At 40.2% G+C, this 19496-nt stretch overlaps 1 protein-coding gene across 3 annotated transcripts in view; it reads left to right on the top strand.

The window, feature by feature from the left end:
- LOC135222593 (cystathionine gamma-lyase-like) overlaps positions 1 to 18943 on the top strand; it is a 108614-nt gene extending 89671 nt beyond the window's left edge. For all 3 annotated transcript variants that reach the window (XM_064260683.1, XM_064260682.1, XM_064260684.1), the window contains exon 9: positions 15436 to 18943. In XM_064260683.1, coding sequence (XP_064116753.1) covers positions 15436 to 15444 — 9 coding nt within the window. In that variant the 3' untranslated portion in view covers positions 15445 to 18943. The remainder of the gene's footprint in view (positions 1 to 15435) is intronic.
- Positions 18944 to 19496: the final 553 nt, after the last annotated feature.

The raw sequence follows: 19496 nt of genomic DNA, 5'->3' as shown, positions 1-19496 counted from the left end.
GATATGTGGGGGGAAATTGAATATTCTTATTATGTTGTATCCGTACTTGACTCAGACTGCAAAACACCATTGCGTTGGTCCTCTCAGTAAGTTGTGAGGAGCCCTTAACAGTTACCAATTAGCAATATGAGAAATTTGCAGTTTCAACTGTTTACCATATTATTATATCATCAAATTTTCAGTAAATAAATGCACAGAATTCCAATTATGACTGTCAAATATTTTCACTCAATATCATATATGTCCGTATTGCTTGACATATCTGATAAAAAAAAACAAAAAATACTCAAATGGATGTATTTGGTGATCTAGGCGGGCCGTGGAAAATTCAGTCCAGGGAAGAATTTGAAATTTACGGACATTTTTTGCACTCTTCAACTTATAACTTAAGCTTTAATCAGGTTGGTTTCATCATATTGTTTTTAATTTCCTTATTTTTTTTACATTAATATATTTTTAAACGAAAGAGATATGAGAGATTTAAATTTGAGTCATATAAAATAATGATCTCAGTTGAGTAATAAACAACAAAGAACCGAGCAAGATTGTTTTTCTTTTCAGGAAGAGTCAAGTATGGATGCAACGTAATAAGACATATTCTTCATTTTCTCTTCACATATTCATGCATCTAAAATCTGAAAGCTACAGCATATTCAGGGGGAATTTATTGTATGAAAACACAAGTTTTATTTTATCTTGATTGCATGAATGATGCAAAATCTGACAATAAGTAAAAACAGGGATACTAATACCTCAATCTTATGGGGTTCGAGTTGAGCGAATTCACAATAGAGCGAACTTTTCATAGAAACCTAACTAATTATCATACATGAGTATTTCACAGACACGCGAGTGCAAATGCACCATTTTCGAATCCTGGAGAAACTTTCTTTTTTTAAGGGTAATGTATTAAGCTTACTTTTAAATGAAATTACAGTAACTATGATTTCTTTTAAAAGTTAGCCTAATAATTATGTAAAGACAACTCTTCTTTCTCTTTCTCTCTCTCTCTTATAGTTACTGTAGCGGTAGGTAATCTTTAATTTAGTATTTATTTTTACCTCTAACTTCTTGAACTGTAAATGCGCTGTTAAAACATACACACATAACTAAGAGTTGCATAAGTCCAAATAAAAAGCACTGTTTGTTCACAAAAAGGAATTTCAGAACAAAGAGAGAGATGGAATAAAGAATTTCTTAAAAGTGGTTGAGCAAACTTCTGAAAATTGATCAGTCAGTCGGAAGGGGAAAGAAGAGAGGAATGTGATGTACGAATGTAATCTTCACACACTCCTATATTTTTTACCAACCATTTATTTCTTTTTTTTAAGGATAATTATTAAGCTAACTTTTAAATGAAACTACAGTAACTTTAATTTCATTTAAAAGATTAATATTAAGGGAACATGATTATGGTCATATTTAGTGTTCCAACTCTAGAAGTAAGCATTTATTAGCATATTTTGAGACTGTGGCAAACTTACACGAAAATTCCCCTTGCGTTGGGGGCCGGGTCTGGAACCTAACCTTGCGTAAGTTTGGGGACCTCGATGCTAATTCATTTCAGAAGAAGCGATGAGATGCGATTTAGTTGAGATCTGAATTAATTTTTCCCATTAGAAATAATTGAAAATGGATTAATCCGTTCTTGACCACCAGTTATTACCCTAACCTTACCTTTTTATTAGGGATGCACCGGTGCCAAATTTTTGGCTGATACCGATACCAATACCAACTTTTGCTGATACTGATACCTGTTCCCTCCATAGCACTGTTATTTAGGGGAATATATATTGTTACTAAAATCATTCTTGTTCTCTGGTTATTGCATATTAAAGGTTCAAAAGTTGAAAGGTCATATAATAAGTTACATAAACAATTTCAAAGGCATATGTTACAATGAAAAATTATGGTTACCATTAGAAGAATTTTAAAAATTTAGGTGCGTAGTGCTTACTCAAATTCGTGTGGTGACGAGCAATCTGAAATCACTGATATATACTTTTATTCTGAGTTTCAATTTATATATTGGCTAGAAACAGTTAACAGACTCATTTATTTAGTAGATTATGAAAGGTCTTGGTAATGGAGGTGTTAACCCTTTGCCTCATTACAATACATAAATTGTTTCTGTTAGGTAATACCAAGAAAAATGAGATACCGGTACATAAATAAAAATAAGATTAAGAAAGGACCAGTGTTTGTTTCTCAGGTATAGGTCAATGAAACATTCAGCTCAAAAAAAAGCCCATCCCTTTTCAAGTTCCAACTCATACTGGACTTGGACCATCTGAACAAAGTGAAAATGATAATTTTACTAAAGATAATATTCAATATAATTATATTAGAAAAAGAAATACAGAAATTAATATTATGCAAAACTTTATTTGGTAGGCTTTGTATACATGTATATACATTTTAGGAAGCCTAGAAGGATTTTAAATTCCCATTCTAATGACAAAAGTATCGGCTGGCATTGGCCAGAAATTCACTGATACCATAAAAACTAGCTGATACAACCGATACTTGGGCACATTCCTGCTTTTTATATGAAACAAAACACATAAATTACAATTAAATAAGTTCAGTGTTAAATAACATACTGCAATAGATGCACTTTTTTCATTTTTAAATATAGTATACTGTATTAAAATAACTGACCTATGTACGTCCAATGCGGCCAATTACCAATGGTTAACTGAGTTCCATAGGCTAGGCTAGGCTTGGCACATAGTATGCAATGTAAGGGGGAGGTACAATTATTGTTGCCAATATTAAGGATAACTGGAGAACTGTTGATATTGCAAAACCCTTTAATTTGCTTATAAAATATACTACCGAGAAAATATTGCCCCTTAGCAAACAACAAAGTTCGTAAGTGAAGTGCGACTGGGAACTGCAAATTATGAGCATCATAAGTAGAGTGCAACTGGAAATTACGAATAGTAATGAGTAAACTGCAAACTGTTTTGGCAGGCAAAATTAAATGAAGTACTGCATGTGTATTGTCTGTAACTGACAATACACATGCAGTACTTCATTTAATTTACTACATTCATAAAGTAGATGGAATTCTTAAGCACAGTTTCATTCGGCAACTAAAGACAGTGATCATATTGGTAAAATGAAAATCAGCTGATTATTTTAAGAATAAACAAAACCAAAATGCAAATGGCAGATCACTCTGCTCATAATATAACTTGTTCTAAAAAGTTGGCGGGGGACAATGTGGTGGGTAGCGAGCAAAGCAAGCCTGCTCAGCACGGGGATGTGAGCCCCCCAAAACATTTTTTAAATTTTAGCTCTTCTTAGGGACACTAAGGCCAACAAGAGCAGGTAAATTAAATAATATGGGTGGTTTAACATTAAGCATCTGAAAGCAATTATGTCATGGATGCCATGAAATATTTGGTGGACACACCCTAGCACATATAGAATTTGTCAATAGCTGTGCAGTATTGATTTTCAATATAAAATATGTGGGAACCATAGTTGTGAGCAGGAAAACAGAAAATGGGCGATGCGTGGGAGGAAATAACAGAAAATGAGTGATTTGCGGAAGATAATAAAGGGTAAAACCCAACAATACAACAACAAAACTACCAGAAAAAATAGTTTTCCATGCACAAATGGTAATGATAACAGGGCACTAAAACAAGCTAAATGTGATCTATGGGTGTTTAATGGTTACAATTTTGCTGTATTAGCTATGGATAAGGGTGGGATGGCAGTATTTGTTCTAAGCAATAACTCTGCACAGACTGTAAGTTATTAAGAAGCCATTTATTTAAGAAGGGGTACACTAAGGAAATCTATTATAAAAAGTACCAAACTAACCTAACATACCATAACCTAACCTAGTCTACCTGGCTGTGTTACCTGACCGGGGCTTACCCCCATAGTTGGCTGTGCTACCTGACCGGGGCGAACCCCCCTTGGGTATTTTTTTGTTCTTACCTTACCAGTCGGAGTCTGTTTCCGGATGCAAGGTAGCAACAGCAACCAGGTGAACGTTGGTTAAGGGAGTGGAAGCCCCACTGGGTCCAGGCTGGGAGGTACCATCCAAGGGAGGATAGAGTTTACCAGCAGCGATAAAGAAGGCACATTACTTTAGTGGTGCACTGTGGGGACAACAGAATAGTGAAGTGTGAGAGTTGGTTTACATCAATGTTCAACTCTCAACCCTTACATTTTTTACCTTGTGATGGATGTTATTACAGCAGATGTCAGAGAAGTCCCGTGGAGTGTGATGTTTGCTGATGTTGTTGTTTTGGAGGACCCGACTAGAGAAGGGGTGGAGATAAAACTAGAGTTGTGGAGACAAGCACTTTAAGAGCAAGGTTTAAGGATAAGCATAGCTAAGACAGAATATCTGTGGATGGAGGGGGAAGGAAAACAGGGTGCAATTAAACCACAGGATAAAGTGTGCTTGGATGAATTGGAGGAAATCATTAGGAATATGCGACAAAAGCATTTCTGGGCTCAGCTCGTGTCGCTGCGCGAAATATCCTTTAATCTATTATTTCTAGGGTAAATGTACTAACACATACCAGAGAATAAATAAAATAAAGAAAAAGGTCAGTATAACTGACTCGCTCACCCTCCAAGAGGGTGTCGGTATGAACACTAGGCGAGTGAGACCATACCCCACGAGCCAAATTACCAATAGAAATCTCCCACAACAAAACCCTCCATGAGGAGAGCCGACCCACAGATGAGCAGCTCGTACTACTACTACTCCATCCCATGCTGCCGACTGCTGCGCCTCTGGTGGCCATCCTTTCAAGTTAGCGCACACGAGTCGGTTGTGATATTTTTCTCTCTGTGTTTTTTTGGGTGCCCTTTCGTTGGATTTATCTATAATGGAGCGTGCAGCTATTGCAGCAGCTAAGTTAAGTACTCAGTAATTATGGTTAGTTGATTCTTTTCGGCCCTCAGTCAGTATTTGCCGTTTTTTAGGTATAAATACGTACTTGGGGTCGGAAGCATGGCAGCATGGTTCTGCCGCGTGGTGGGTTCGTTCTCGGTCTCCCATACCTAGAACATCCCCATATATATGTACGCTCTATTTTAATTATCCGTTTTACTTAGGGTACTGTCTACTCAGGTTTGCCATGCATGCATGTCTTTTACCTTATGTAGGCTTCTTCTTTCCAGACCCTAGTCCCGGCTCTTAGTATCGGCCTCTGACTAGCTTTTGAGTGGTAGACTTTCCTTCGGGTTAGTCGTACACTCCTGGATTTTTTCTCCTACTTTATTGTTTTCTTTCTTTTATTTTATTTATTCCATGTATTTTGTTATGGTTAGGTTAGTTAGGCGTCTGGCTTAGCCTAGGTCCTGGCTCATCGAGCCTATGCTACCGCTCATCAGTTCGGTTGCTTCCTATAGCATCTCTCTGATCAGTCGGTTTTGGCCCAGTGGGGTCTCCATGCTACCTACCTTCTTTCAGGTTCAGTTGCTTCCCGCTAGCAATTCTCTTTCTGAATCAAGTTGGTTTGTTGTCCTAGGCTTAGTTGTCTTATGTTAGTCTTACCGTCTCGTGGTCACTACGCGATCACGGAGAACAGCCAGACGCCTGCCCAGTCCCCTTCCCCCCTCCTCTCGCTCTTCCATTGAGTCGGGGGAGGGTGGGTCGGTCTGCCCTCGCTCGCTCCACACACCCGAGCATGCCTCCCTCTCCCCCCCTCAGGCGGAGGGGCCAGAGAGACGGGACAGACCCAGACTGGACGCGATCTCTCCGGCTCATCGGTCCGGCCCGGTGGTAACGTGGTGGAGGGTACTGGCCTTTCCCCCCATCCGTTGCTTCCTGGTCGCTCCGGTTCGCTCGAGCCTGTATGTCTCCTCGCTCTTCCCGACCTTACTTGGACTCCTTTCCTGATCGGAGTCCTAGCATCCAGCGGGAAGTTGTTAGTCCATCCAGTAGAATGGACCGGAACATACAGTAGGTCCCTACTAACCTTACCGTACCGCTGAGTTACTACACTCCGCCACGCACTGGACTCGTTCCGGTTCGTTTGAGTTTTAGGTTTAAGTGTTATTAGATTAACTATAAGTTTATCTTAAGTACCTTAAACCTTCCCCCCCCCTTTTTTTACATGTCTTACCGGAAATCTCCGGGATTATAGCCTATTCAGGCAATGCAGGGGGGGGTTATGCCCAAATTTTTTCCGAGCTCCGGCATGCAACGGAGTTCTTCTGTCCTTTAGCCTGTAAGTGTTTATTCTTTAAGATACTCATGTGTCTTCCCACTTACAGGCCACCAACTGTGAGCATCCGGGATGCGCCGCCACACTTCAGGACCCATGTGGACACGAAGTTTGCCGGTCCCATGCTCCATGCGCGACTCTGCACGGGGACATCCAGGTCTGGTACCATGAGACGTGTACCATATGTTACGATCTGGTGAGCCAGCTGTTAGAAGGGGTGAGTATTCCATCTCCGGTAGCTGCTCCGCTTCTGTTTTAGTGCTTAAGTTTTCATCATCCACTTTAACTTAAGGCATCTAAGTTTAAGTTATATTTTAAGTTTAGTTTTAAGTGATCTTATCTAACTATCTTCGCCCTCTCTTCCAGCGCCGGCAGTGAAAGATACCGCGCTGGCAACCCTGCGGGCCTGGGTCGGTGGTTTTGGGAAAACGCCGCCAAGGGTATGCCCTACATCTTGGAGAGCGGTTGGCGCTGTTAATCTTCCCCGGAGGCAAGGCGACAGGATACGTCGACCCAGTAGAGGCGGCCCCTACTATCGCCTTCATCCAACAACAGCTGGCTGCCTCATTAACCGACCAAGACCAGGATATCTCCACGGAAGTCGCGACTTTAGATATTAATGTGGAACCTATGGTAGGTGTAGACGACCTGTTGGTCGAGGTAGGTATGGTGGACACCCAAGGGTCACCCTTGGGTGTGACTGTTTCTTCTACTCCTGCAACCTCTCCATCCTTCCAAGGCTTTACAGGCGATGAATTATATACTCCTCCTGACCCTTCGGTTAGACCTAAGGTCAAGGGTCAAGCAGTGAAATCCTTGACTAAGACGTCGTCGTCTTCTAAGAAGTCGACTTCGGCGTCTTCCTCCTCACGTAAGTCTCCGGCTGGCAATCCCGGAGCAGACAGGTCTAAAGCTTCTGGCTCCGGCTCTAAGTCCTCGGGATGGAGTAAATCCTCTAGAGAGAGATCTCGCACCCCGGCGAGTCACCAGTTCCGCTACCCTTAGTTCCGGTTCAGAGCCACCCCTCCACCTCCGCAGCAGCTCCGGCCTTGGACTCCAATGCTGGTCTGTTGCAACAGGTGGGCGACCTGGTTGGGTCCTTAAAGAGTAGCATGGAACAGATGATCTCTCGTCTGTCGGATAGGATTACTTCCCAGGACTCCATTATAGCCGGACTGAAAGAAGCCCCTCTAGCCTCTCCTTCACTTTCCAATACGAGTGGAAATCAGCTTCCTCCGTATGACTCACTACCTCCGTTCTCGATGAACAATCCATGGAGAGTAGCATCATACGCCCCCTTCCAAGACGGTCTCATCTCCATACCGGAATTCGGAACTCGAAGGATAGAGGACTTCGAGTTCTTTCCGGAAGACCTCCAGCCTCCGTTCATAGGCTACGCAAGGCTTACAGCTTCAGCCATGGTTCGGGATGATAGGGTACCAAAGGAGACAGTCCTCTATTCACGAGACCAGGCTCAGAGAGAATGGCTCAGATGTTTAGAGGACATGGATTGTTCTAATACCAGGATACAACCTTTCAAGAGTCCCTTTACCATTTTCACAATGGAGGAGAGTACCCCGCTCCCGTTCCTCACAAAGATCGCTAGGTCGACCATCCCAGCGGCCCAGAAGGGGGAACCCATGCCTCAATTAAAGGAAGCAGATCCCACATCTCCGTTGCTCCCCTCAGCCGGAGAATTGTGGGAGGACTTGCCAAACACCTTCTCAGCTGGCAAACTCAAACCGGACTGTGCTATGGAGCAGTTTGGTGAAAAGCTACCCAGGCTTCCAGATAGCCTTATTCAGGCTGAATTTGACGCGAAATCGCGATTAGCCAGATCGATTAACTCTATGGCTATGTCCGAGGTAGCAACCATAGCTTATGGCTCAGAACCGCTTTTTAAGCTCATGACCAAAGCCCTGACTCAAACGGTACAGTCGGATATGTTTGAGTTTGCCACTGCTAGAACGAATTGTAGGAAGCATGTCCTGCAAGAGGCAACCATTCGACATGAGCCGAATAGGTTACTCTCGTCTAACATCTGGGGAGCAGATCTCTTCCCAGAAGCTATGGTGAAGGAAGTAAACAAATCAGAGGCTACGAGGCTAAACCAGAGCCTTAAGGACCGTTGGGGCCTTACGGCTAAGAGGAGACAAGACTTAACACCTAAAGGTAAGGGACAGAGGAAACCTAGGCGTTTCCATCCTTACCAGAAAAAGCAGCCACGCTTTCCTCAGCAAGTTCCAACGGTGCCCTTAGTGCAAACTCGCCCAGCCTTCCACCTCTAAGGCTCAATCACAGCCAATTTATGTGATATCCCCTCAGCCTCAGCCCTCCACCTCTTACGCCATCTCCCCAGCTTACAATCAAGCCTTCGAGAGTCAAGCTTCGCAGAAGTATGACAGCTCGGGTAAGGGAGGCAGAGGTAAGCGTTCCTTTCGTGGGAGAGGATCGGGAGGCCCCTTTAACAGGGGAAAGCACTTCAGAGGAGGCCGAGGCGGTTACCAGAACCAATGAAGAACTTCAGGTAGGAGGGAGGCTGTTTCACTTTCGCCACCGGTGGGAACTTCAGCGAATGGGCTCAGAGCATAGTGTCAAAAGGCCTGGTTGGAGCTGGTTGACGAACCCACCTCCATCCAGACCTTTCCGTCAACTTCCTTCCAAGGAATTGACAGAGTACGCAGACGACCTCCTTCAGAAAGGAGCTATAGCGAGAGTCAAGAGATTAAAATTTCAAGGTCGCTTGTTCAGCGTGCCAAAGAAAGGCTCACAAAAAAGAAGGGTAATCTTAGACTTGTCCCGCTTAAACTTAGCCATCCGCTGCGACAAGTTCAAGATGCTCACGATCTCACAGGTGCGGACCTTACTTCCCCGTGGGGCCGTCACCACCTCTATCGATCTTACAGACGCCTACTATCATATCCCTATTGCAAGACACTTCCGTCCATATCTGGGTTCAAGATAGGAGACCAGACATTCTCCTTCAAGGTAGTCCCCTTCGGACTCAACGTGGCACCCAGGGTGTTTCAACGAAAACTAGCGGAAGTGGTAGTACAACAACTCAGATCGCAGGGATTATGGTAGTAGCGTATCTCGACGATTGGTTGATCTGGGCTTCAACAGTCGAGGAATGCAACAGAGCTACACTGAAAGTGATTCAGTTCCTGGAATATCTAGGCTTCAAGATAAACAGGACCAAGTCAAGACTCACTCCAGAGTCAGACTTTCAGTGGCTGGGCATTCAATGGAATCTATCCTCCCATACTCTGTCGATTCCATCAACCAAAAGGAAAGAAATAGCGAAGTCAGTCAAGCAATTTCTAAGTCACAAACTGGCGTCAAGGAGAGCTCAGGAGAGGATCCTGGGTTCTCTCCAGTTTGCATCAGTGACGAACGTCTTAATGAAAGCCAAACTGAAAGACCTAACCAGAATCTGGCGCTCACGAGCAAATGTCAGGTCCAGGGACAAACTATCCTCAGTCCCTCTGATTCTAAAGAATCGACTTCGGCCGTGGGCGAAAGTCAAGAATTTGTCAGTGTCAGTACCCCTTTTCAGTTCCCTCCACCAGGGATTACCATCCACACAGACGCGTCCTTAAGCGGTTGGGGAGGGTATTCCCACGTCCAAAAGGTTCAAGGAACTTGGTCACCTCAGTTCAGTCAGTTCCATATAAACGTACTGGAGGCAATGGCAGTGTTCTTGACTCTAAAAAAGGTTGCGCCCACCAAGTATCTCCCACATAAAGCTAGTTCTGGACAGCGCAGTGGTAGTGCATTGTATAAACAGAGGAGGCTCCAAGTCACGTCATCTAAATCATGTGATGGTAGCCATCTTCTCCCTGGCAGACAAGTTCAGTTGGCATCTCTCCTCCACTCACATAGCTGGAGTGAGAAACGTCATAGCAGACGCATTATCCCGATCAGTACCCCTAGAATCGGAATGGTCACTGGACAACAGTTCGTTCCAATGGATCCTTCAAAGAGTCCCAGGGCTACAAGTGGATCTCTTCGCGTCCCAAGCGAATCACAAACTCCCCTGTTATGTAGCCCCCAACCTGGACCCTCTGGCTTATGCCACGGACGCCCTGGCTCTAGACTGGAACAACTGGAAGAAGATTTATGTCTTCCCCCCAGTGAATCTCCTTATGAAAGTTTTAAACAAACTCAGGACGTTCAAGGGTCAAGTGGCTCTAGTAGCCCCAGACTGGCCGAAGAGCAATTGGTATCCCCTAATTCTGGAGCTGGGCCTTCGTCCTCTTCGGATCCCCAATCCCAGGCTCTCCAGTCAGTACAAACGAAGACTGTGTTCGCTTCCTCAGGGATTCTCAAAACCCTAACTTTATGGATTTCATGAAGTTTGCGGCAAAAAGAGATGCGAATATTGACCCTCAGAATATTCTCTTCCTGGAATCTGATAAAAGAGATTCAACTTTGAGACAGTATGATGCTGCTGTCAAAAAGTTAGCAATCTTCCTGAGAGAATCTGATATTAGAATCATGACAGTTAATTCAGCTATATCCTTTTTCAGATCCTTATTTGAAAAAGGTTTAGCAGCTAGCACGATTACGACAAACAAGTCAGCCTTGAAAAAGATATTTCAATTTGGGTTCAACATAGACTTGACGGATTCCTACTTCTCGTCTATTCCTAAGGCATGTGCTAGACTTAGACCTTCTGTAAGGCCTACGTCAGTTTCATGGTTCTTAAACGATGTTCTAAAACTGGCTTCAGAAACCGATAATGACACATGCTCGTTTATAATGCTCTTAAGGAAAACACTGTTTTTATTAAGCTTAGCTTCAGGAGCAAGAATTTCAGAACTGTCGGCTTTGTCCAGAGATCCGGATCATATTCAATTCCTTCCCACAGGGGAGGTACTACTTTCTCCGGAACGTAGCTTTTTAGCAAAGATGAAGACCCTTTGATGAGGTGGGAACCTTGGAAGGTACTACCCCTTCCACAAGACTTATCTCTTTGCCCAGTTACAACTTTACGAGCCTTTCTGTCCAGGACCTCCTCATCCTCATCGGGTCCCCTCTTTAAGAGGGAAAAAGGTGGAACTTTATCCATTAAAGGCATCAGGCAACAAATCCTGTACTTTATTAAGCAAGCCAATCCTGACTCTTTCCCGAAAGTACATGATGTCAGGGCAGTAGCCACCTCAATTAATTATTTCCAACACATGAACTTCGATGAGTTGAAAAAGTATACCGGATGGAAATCGCCGACAGTGTTCAAACGCCATTACCTTAAGTCCTTGGAAGCTCTGAAATTTTCAGCAGTAGCAGCGGAAACATAGTTTCCCCTGATTCTAGTTAAATTGTAGTAGAAGATTCAGTCCTCCTTTCTACCTGCTTCACCCAACAGTTCGTCTATTCCTACCGTGTTCATTTATATTCACCTGGTGTCTTAGCTGCTTATATGATGATGTAGTGTGTGCCCCCTATTTTTTGACTAGGGACACTCACAGATGATTATGGATTTTGATCTCATGGATGTTACCCCCTTATTTTTATGCTAGGGGATACATCTCAATTATAATGGTTATGGGTTTTGTATATTAAGTCATATGCATTCCTTATATATTATCCTTGTTGCTTAATTTGTTCATTTGATTATTTTAATTGCTATTATATTTTTTTTGATACATGCCTTTACACAGATACCATTTTGTTACATGTAAGCCAATTTACCTCTGTACATATGTAATTACCTTATGATAAGAAACATGTTTAGAATTAAGGGTAATTTAAGCATATTTCTATTTTGTATCACTGTGTATTTGTATCTTTTTAGCATTATATTCTTTTTTATATTTACTTTATTTTTTATTTGAGACCTATTCTGATTTATTTTATTACTTTTGTTTACAATCTTGTGCTATTTCTCTGGTACGATTTCGCGCAGCGACACGAGCTGAGCCCAGAAAAGGGATTTTGACGTAAGGAAAAATCTATTTCTGGGCGATTGGCTCGTGTCGCCAGCGAAATCCCGCCCTACCCATCCCATCGCCCAAGATTGTCTGCTAACTTCAGGATGGCCACCAGAGGCGCAGCAGTCGGCAGCATGGGATGGAGTAGTAGTAGTACGAGCTGCTCACTCTGTGGGTCGGCTCTCCTCATGGAGGGTTTTTGTTGTGGGAGATTTCTATTGGTATTTGGCTCGTGGTAGTGGTCTCACTCGCCTAGTGTTCATACCGACACCCTCTTGGAGGGTGAGCGAGTCAGTTATACTGACCTTTTTCTTTATTTTATTTATTCTCTGGTATGTGTTAGTACATTTACCCTAGAAATAATAGATTAAAGGATATTTCGCTGGCGACACGAGCCAATCGCCCAGAAATAGATTTTTCCTTACGTCAAAATCCCTTTAGTGCAGAAGTAAAAGGAAGGTTTTAAAAAGTGTAGTTAGACCAGTGATGGTGTATGAGGCTGAGACATGGTCAATAATGAAGGCTCAAGAAAGGAAGTTAGAAAATGCAGAGATGAGAATGTTGAGATGGATGTGTGGAGTCACAAGAAGGGATAGGATCAGAAACAATTATACTAGAGAGACAGTCAAAGTGGTAGAAGTAGTCAAGAAGATTGCAGTGGTTTGGTCACGTCATGCAGAGAGAGGAGGATCATGTGTGTAGAAAGGTAACCTCTACATGCATATCCTGGACTACATAACATACTTTTCTGAAACACCCTTCCCTCTCATACATATCCACATTTCTTGCCTAGGTACCCGATCATATGCTGTCTCCAGATCAATAAATACCAGATGTAGCCCTCTCTGTCTTTCTTCATGTTTTTCCATTGTTTGCCTTAGTGCAAAAATTGCATCTACTGTATCCTTTCCCATTATAAACCAAAATTGTTCTTCACTTATTGTTTCATTCCTTAGTCTTTTCTCTATAATTTGTTCATATATCTTCATAGTGTGAGATATCAATTTTATCCCTATGTAATATGTGCAGTCTAGTATATATATATCCCCCTTTCCCTTATATATTGTATAAATTGGGACCATAATACTATTTCTCCAGCTGCCCAGCATTTTTTCTTGGTGGTAGATCTTTGAGAAGAGGTCCCAGAGTATGTTAACCCCTCCTCTTCCCAAACATTTCCACACCTCAACTGGTATCCCGTCAGGTCTAACAGCCTTTCCATTTTTCATCTTGTCAGGTGATGCTCTCTTCACTTCTCTGGTGATATCTAGAACTGCTCTTACTCGTGGGTTTCCCTCTTCTCTTATTCTGGGGTTCTCTTCATTTAATAGCTTCTCAAAATGTCCCTTCCATTTTGCTTTTATATACATTTGATGTGCATTTTCTTAAGGGAAAATTCATGTACAAGGGACACCAAGTGTGTTGAGTGTGAGGGATGGCATACCCCACAGTTGAATCTCTACGAGAAATAAAGGAGGAAACAGAAGCAGGATAAATCTTCAAGGGAACTAACTTTGAGCCCTTCTCCTCACCACCCCCCTCCCCTTCCACTCATTCTCCCACATCAACAAACAAGGCAGAACAGTCTTCCTTGTGATGAGCTTGTTGGATGCATGGCTTGTCAGAGAAAGCCAGGGTGGGCTTAGCAGCCAGGTACATCCCAGGAAAAAGGAATGTGGTTGCAAACCAACTTAGCAGAAAAGACCATATACTGGAGACAGAATGATCTCTACATCAGGAAGTGGCAAGAAAGATTGCTCAGTGTGGGGCAGACTGTCAATAGACCTGTTTGCCATAGGCCAAAACTCCAAGCTACCCATCCACTGCTTCTGTGTGCCAGACCCAACGGAAGTGATGCGAGGCACCTTCCAGTATCCATGGAACAATATGAATGTGTATATCTTCCCCCTGTTCAGCCAGTTGCAGAAGGTGATAAACAGGGTGTTCGCATCCCAAGGCCATTGGATGATGCTGGTTGCCCAAAAGTGGTGGCTGCAAGCAGAGTGCTACGATGACCTGCAGCAACCTTTCTCAGGGTACTGTAAAAGAAACATCCTCTGTCAGTGAATACCCGGGAAAGTGGGCTGTCTTCTGCGATTGGTGTCACTGTAGTATTTACTCTTTATTCAAGACCTCTCTTCAAAGAGTAGCAGACTTCTTGGTGTACCTCAGATGGGAGAGGGGCCTCTCAGTAGCAGCAGTCGAAGGGTACAGAGCAGTCATCTTACAAATGTTCAGGCCAAGAGGGTAGAGCTATCTGCATCCAGGGAGATATCAGCATTCATAAGAAGTTTTTATAATTTCATTTGATTGTATTTGAATGCTATCTCTTGTATTTAGTGGCCTAGTATTTTGATAGTTCAAAACCTGTGATAATTATCTTTGATAATAGGTCTGTTAAGTAATTTTTTTTAACAATTAACTTACATTTATGTAATTTAAATTAAAAATTCATTTGAGATATTTTCCTTTTTTCATCAGGATGAAAATTTTATGCTATTTATAAAAACAAACTGGAAGTTTCAGTAATGTGTGATAAATAGAAAAGAAAAACCTTAAAAAAAACAATATTCTGATTCCTTTAATTTTTGTTTAACTAGAGACAGATTTTTGGGGTCCCTAACACCTACATTTTATGTGAATAGTAGGTGTGATTCTACGCTAAAATTGAAGAGATGTATCAAATACAAGAACCATACTTTACACTCTTGTGTTCATCCTAATTATGACCAAGCCTCAAGTCAGCTGAAACTAGGCGGCTTATTAATAATGCCCCAAGTTCTCTCCCTGACTGTACAAGCATATATAAACATACTGGATATCCAGAAATTATGCCTTCCATCTAGATTGTGATTTGACCTCATATATAATTGATAGTTTGTTATGCAACATACCTCTCACCCCACAAATCTTGCAGCCTCATGTTCATACTAAAAAAAAAAGGTAGGTTAAGTGATAAATGGGTACCTATGAGTCAACATAGTGTATACAATGGTGGACTGCTTTATGTCTGTCAGCTAGACAAAAGACTTATGGGGACCTTTGAGACTGGGAATATGAGCCTATATATGACTGATGAGTTTGTACGAAAAAATTAGATTTACTTGTAAAAACTCAGCTTTATCCTCATTTTTAATCAGTATATACACATGGCTTTAATATCAGTGTAGTATAATGCAAATACAGTTAACATAAGTAGATGTTAAACGGAAATAAATCACTCAGACTTGCACTATGTATGTAAATTTCAAACACCAGTAATACATTTTAGCTCACCAATTTTTTTTCTTTTTCAGATCAATTAGTCGTTTGGAACATTTAGTAAAGGCCACTGCTGTTTATCTGGATTATTTTTGGAATCTTATCAGTGTGGCTTCAAGAAAAGATAAGCTGGAATCTGGGTCATATTTTTAAGATAATTTCTTCACTAAAGCATTATAACAATTTTGATTTTACCTTTAAAGAGATAGACAGCTGTAAATCATATATGACATATTTTTGCCTTACAAATATTTTAAATCCATGCTATGCAATGTATTAGAGTTTCTTGGCAGTAATGTTCAACATAGGACATTTCATGTTGTATTTATGACAAGTAGAAAATTATGATTTATCTTATGTATCTTCCTCATGTTTTAATTTACCATTTTACTGGATTTGAGAGTTAGCACATGTTACAGTTTTTAATGTTTCTTCCCATTAATCCAGGTGTTTTAAACTTACTATTTTTAGTAGGGTGATGATGACAAAGATTCCAATAGGAAATTTTTTCGTTTGGTCCCTCAGTTTTATTCATTTGAGGTTTGCATATTTAACATGATAGCATAACTTTATGTGCCTAATTTCTAGTACTGCTCAGCTTGAGCAGTGTTTACTTGACTTTGTTCAGTGCTAAAAGTGTCCATATAATTTTTTATGCATTCATACTGTTAAATACACTGACTTTAAATTATTTTAGAATTTTATTTTAGCTTTTTATCATTATTTTTCATGTCTTGGGAAAGATGACCCATGTTCTGTTTCTTTAGGACTATTTTGTGTTTACGTTTCATTACTTTAGACTCCTCCATTGATCACCAACGATTTAGGGTAGATGTACATTTAGGGTAGATGTACTTTGTCAACAAAGTAAGCAGAGCTGCTGGATCCTGGAGCATGTCTCTTGAAAAATTTGTATTAGTGGCTACTCTGCTCCTGCTACAACATGAGTGAAAATGAATCTGTAGTTAATGTGTTCTTGAAGATCTCCAGCCGTTCAGCATTGTACCCAAAGGTTTAGACATGCAGGGTTCATGTTTTTTTTGCTTTTTTTTTTGCACCAGACCCACCTACTTTTATAAAGATCATCCAAACTCTGCATTGTCAGGGGTAACTGGCACTAGCTGTAACCTTTCCATCTTTGATGTTACTTAATGTTCCTGGAAGCGTCATAAGTGACCAAATCTCTGACTTTCATATGGAATCATCCTTCAGGCTGCAGGTTCATATACTCTTCTGTATCTCATCTTCAATGCTGTTCACTTATTGGAAGTTCCTTTCATTAGGTCATGATTGTAAAGGTTTCAAATTTAGACTTTCCACTGAAACAGGGCCTGAGATGTTTTGTACTCTTTTTGACTATTGCCCCTGCCCTTCTTCGCTTTGTCTAGGCTCTTTCCAGTTCTTGTTGTAGTACCCACCCTGAGCCTGCATTAACAGACATTTTAAGTTAATATGGAAGGTTATGATTATGACTTAATAGATCACAAAGTCCTTAAAGGATAATTATCTCTGAATAGATCACAAAGTCCTTAAAGGATAATTATCTCTGAAGATATGATTTCATAGTGCCATGGTCTGGGAAGGCTATGAAAATTAGGTTTCATGCAGATTTTTCTACCAGTGACTATGTGGATTTTTGTATCCAAAAAAAGATCCTCAAAGGATAGTTGCATGGGATCCTTGATGAAGCCTTTGAAGTCCTGCAAGTATGTACGCAAATATCTGTACTGAAAAAAGCCCTATGACCTTCAGGGATGAATGTAATTCAACTATGTCATGAATTGAGCAAGAAGGCAAAGACTTGGACAAGTGCTTGGCCAATTCTTCAGTGACACCCAAGTATTATATCTGTTTTTCAGTTTTGCATTTCAAGACTCATTTAGGATGAAAAGATTTCTACCTTTAAATGTCTAAAGAGTAGGAATTTCATGCAGGTAAAATTGAAGGATATTTAGAAAAGTATCTCTTCCAGCAAAACTTTCTCAGCTCACTTTTTAATACTGTTGTATTTTACCTCTAAAGTGTTGAGTACTGTAATGAGATGTCATCTTTAGTTGCAGGATCATAATTAATCCAGACATTTACTTCTTTTTAGTGAAAACCTTTAGTCTATAACCATAATTTTCCTTAAAACTTAATTACTTCTCTGGTCTTCAGATTAGAATAGGACTGCGGTTTTATTTCCATTTATCTGTTTTGATAAGTAATCTTTTAAGTCTGTGACCTAATTTTCCTATGCCTCATTCTAGCAGATCAGTAAACCCAAAATTACAGAATAGCTTTTGGACTCTATACCTAAATGCATTTCCATCTGCTGATTCTAATGTGAGAAATTAATATTTGTAAGTTGCCACGTAGGGAGTTCATTGTACTAATTTCTAAAAGGGAACCTTCCATGATTTATAGAAATATATGTTTGATTATTTATTGATGTTAGGCTGATGGACACTCAGTGCCCTCTCATTAGATGATCATGTGTGCTAACCAGGCTTATATCCCTCACATTTTGTTTATTATTAGCCTTTAAATTGTGCATAAGCACAATTTAAAGGCCTTATAGCTTCAGGAATAAGGGTCTACTGAAGTGTGCTGGGAGATTTGTTTGGTCTTTCTGTATGGTAGATGATGAAATTGTTTTCATTGCAATGGCAATGTCTTGCAGAAAGTGCCAAGGGACAGTCAGTAATATAACTAAATATTGTTCTCCTACAAAGTTGAATATTTTCAATTAGGCAGTGTTTCGTATGTAGTAAAAAGGCCCCCCTCTTTTTTTTTATCTATTACTGACTGATTTTAGTCTAAACTCAGTTATGGACATAAAATAAATATTTCTTGCTACAATTTTTCTGGAAATGTATGAGCATCGCTATGCTTTTGTATTTTTGTTTTTAGTAACTTGAAAGTTATAAGAACTTTTTGTCATATATTCCATCAAATATAAAATTTCTGGTTACAATCTTTTATATAAGTGAAAATGATTTGTAATTATATACATAGATTTATAATTTCTTTGAATGTTTTATCAACTTTCATCTGTTACCATCCCTCAATACTTCAAGAAATATTATGAATCTGAAGATATGTGATCATAAGAAACATATTATAGTAATTATAAAATGAATTTTTATTGCCATTCTCTTGGTTAAGAGTTTTGTTGTACCCCTCTTTTTGCATATAATTGAAGGACCTCTTATTGGTTGCATGTAAAGTAAGGTTAGTATATTGATGTTTATTGTGTATAACATCTTTCACAGAATTGCAACTTTCCAAAAATTTAGATATAAAATAAAACTTGGTACGTATTTGACTCACCAGAGTTCAAAGGCATTTCACAGAAATTTTCATTATTATTTTACTATGTATGAGATAAATCACAGAGTAATTAAAATCTGTAGCAACCTCAGAACTGTACATTATTAGTATATTAATATTTTTGTTTGTAAATTGCAATTGTAAACTTTTTTGTAATAGTTTGTTATTCAGAAATATATGGTTATATATTAGTACACCAATGGCATTAAGTATTTATAAAAAAAAAATATCTTGAGTTTTTCATTTTAGTAATCCTGCCAGACTATTGACATTTAGAAAAAATTGAGTCCATAACATCTTGAACTGCACATTTGTCTCATCAGAAACCCATTACATTACATCAGGCTTTATGCATCCATGTGAATTTAGACACTCCACAGAAAAAGAATCCTGACTGTTAGCTGCTCATATTTTATTTGCATAATTAGTGTATACTAGTTGCTTACTTGGGTTAAACAATTAAAACTGTCAGTAATACAGTATTTATTATGGATTATCTTTCTAGAGAACAGATATAGAGAGCTATACACCCTATATTTGACCACCAAGAGGGCAACACTCTACCCTTGGTCAGAAATGTCAAGATATTTGACAGGTACACCCAACCCCCTTGATCGAGGACATTGGGATAAAAACGAGAGAAAACATTTAGCTAAAATATTACTAATTCACTATATGTATTTTCTTTAATGAATTAATAATTTGCTGCTGTTAGGATCACCCAAATCCATCGGCAGATAAATCAGGGTGTGACGTGACGTAGGAAGAACATAATTTTGGTAGT

The sequence above is a fragment of the Macrobrachium nipponense genome, chromosome 8 (genome assembly GCF_015104395.2).
Source record: "Macrobrachium nipponense isolate FS-2020 chromosome 8, ASM1510439v2, whole genome shotgun sequence".
Classification (NCBI taxonomy): Eukaryota; Metazoa; Arthropoda; class Malacostraca; order Decapoda; family Palaemonidae; genus Macrobrachium; species Macrobrachium nipponense.
This window is presented reverse-complemented; position numbering and strand designations above follow the sequence as displayed.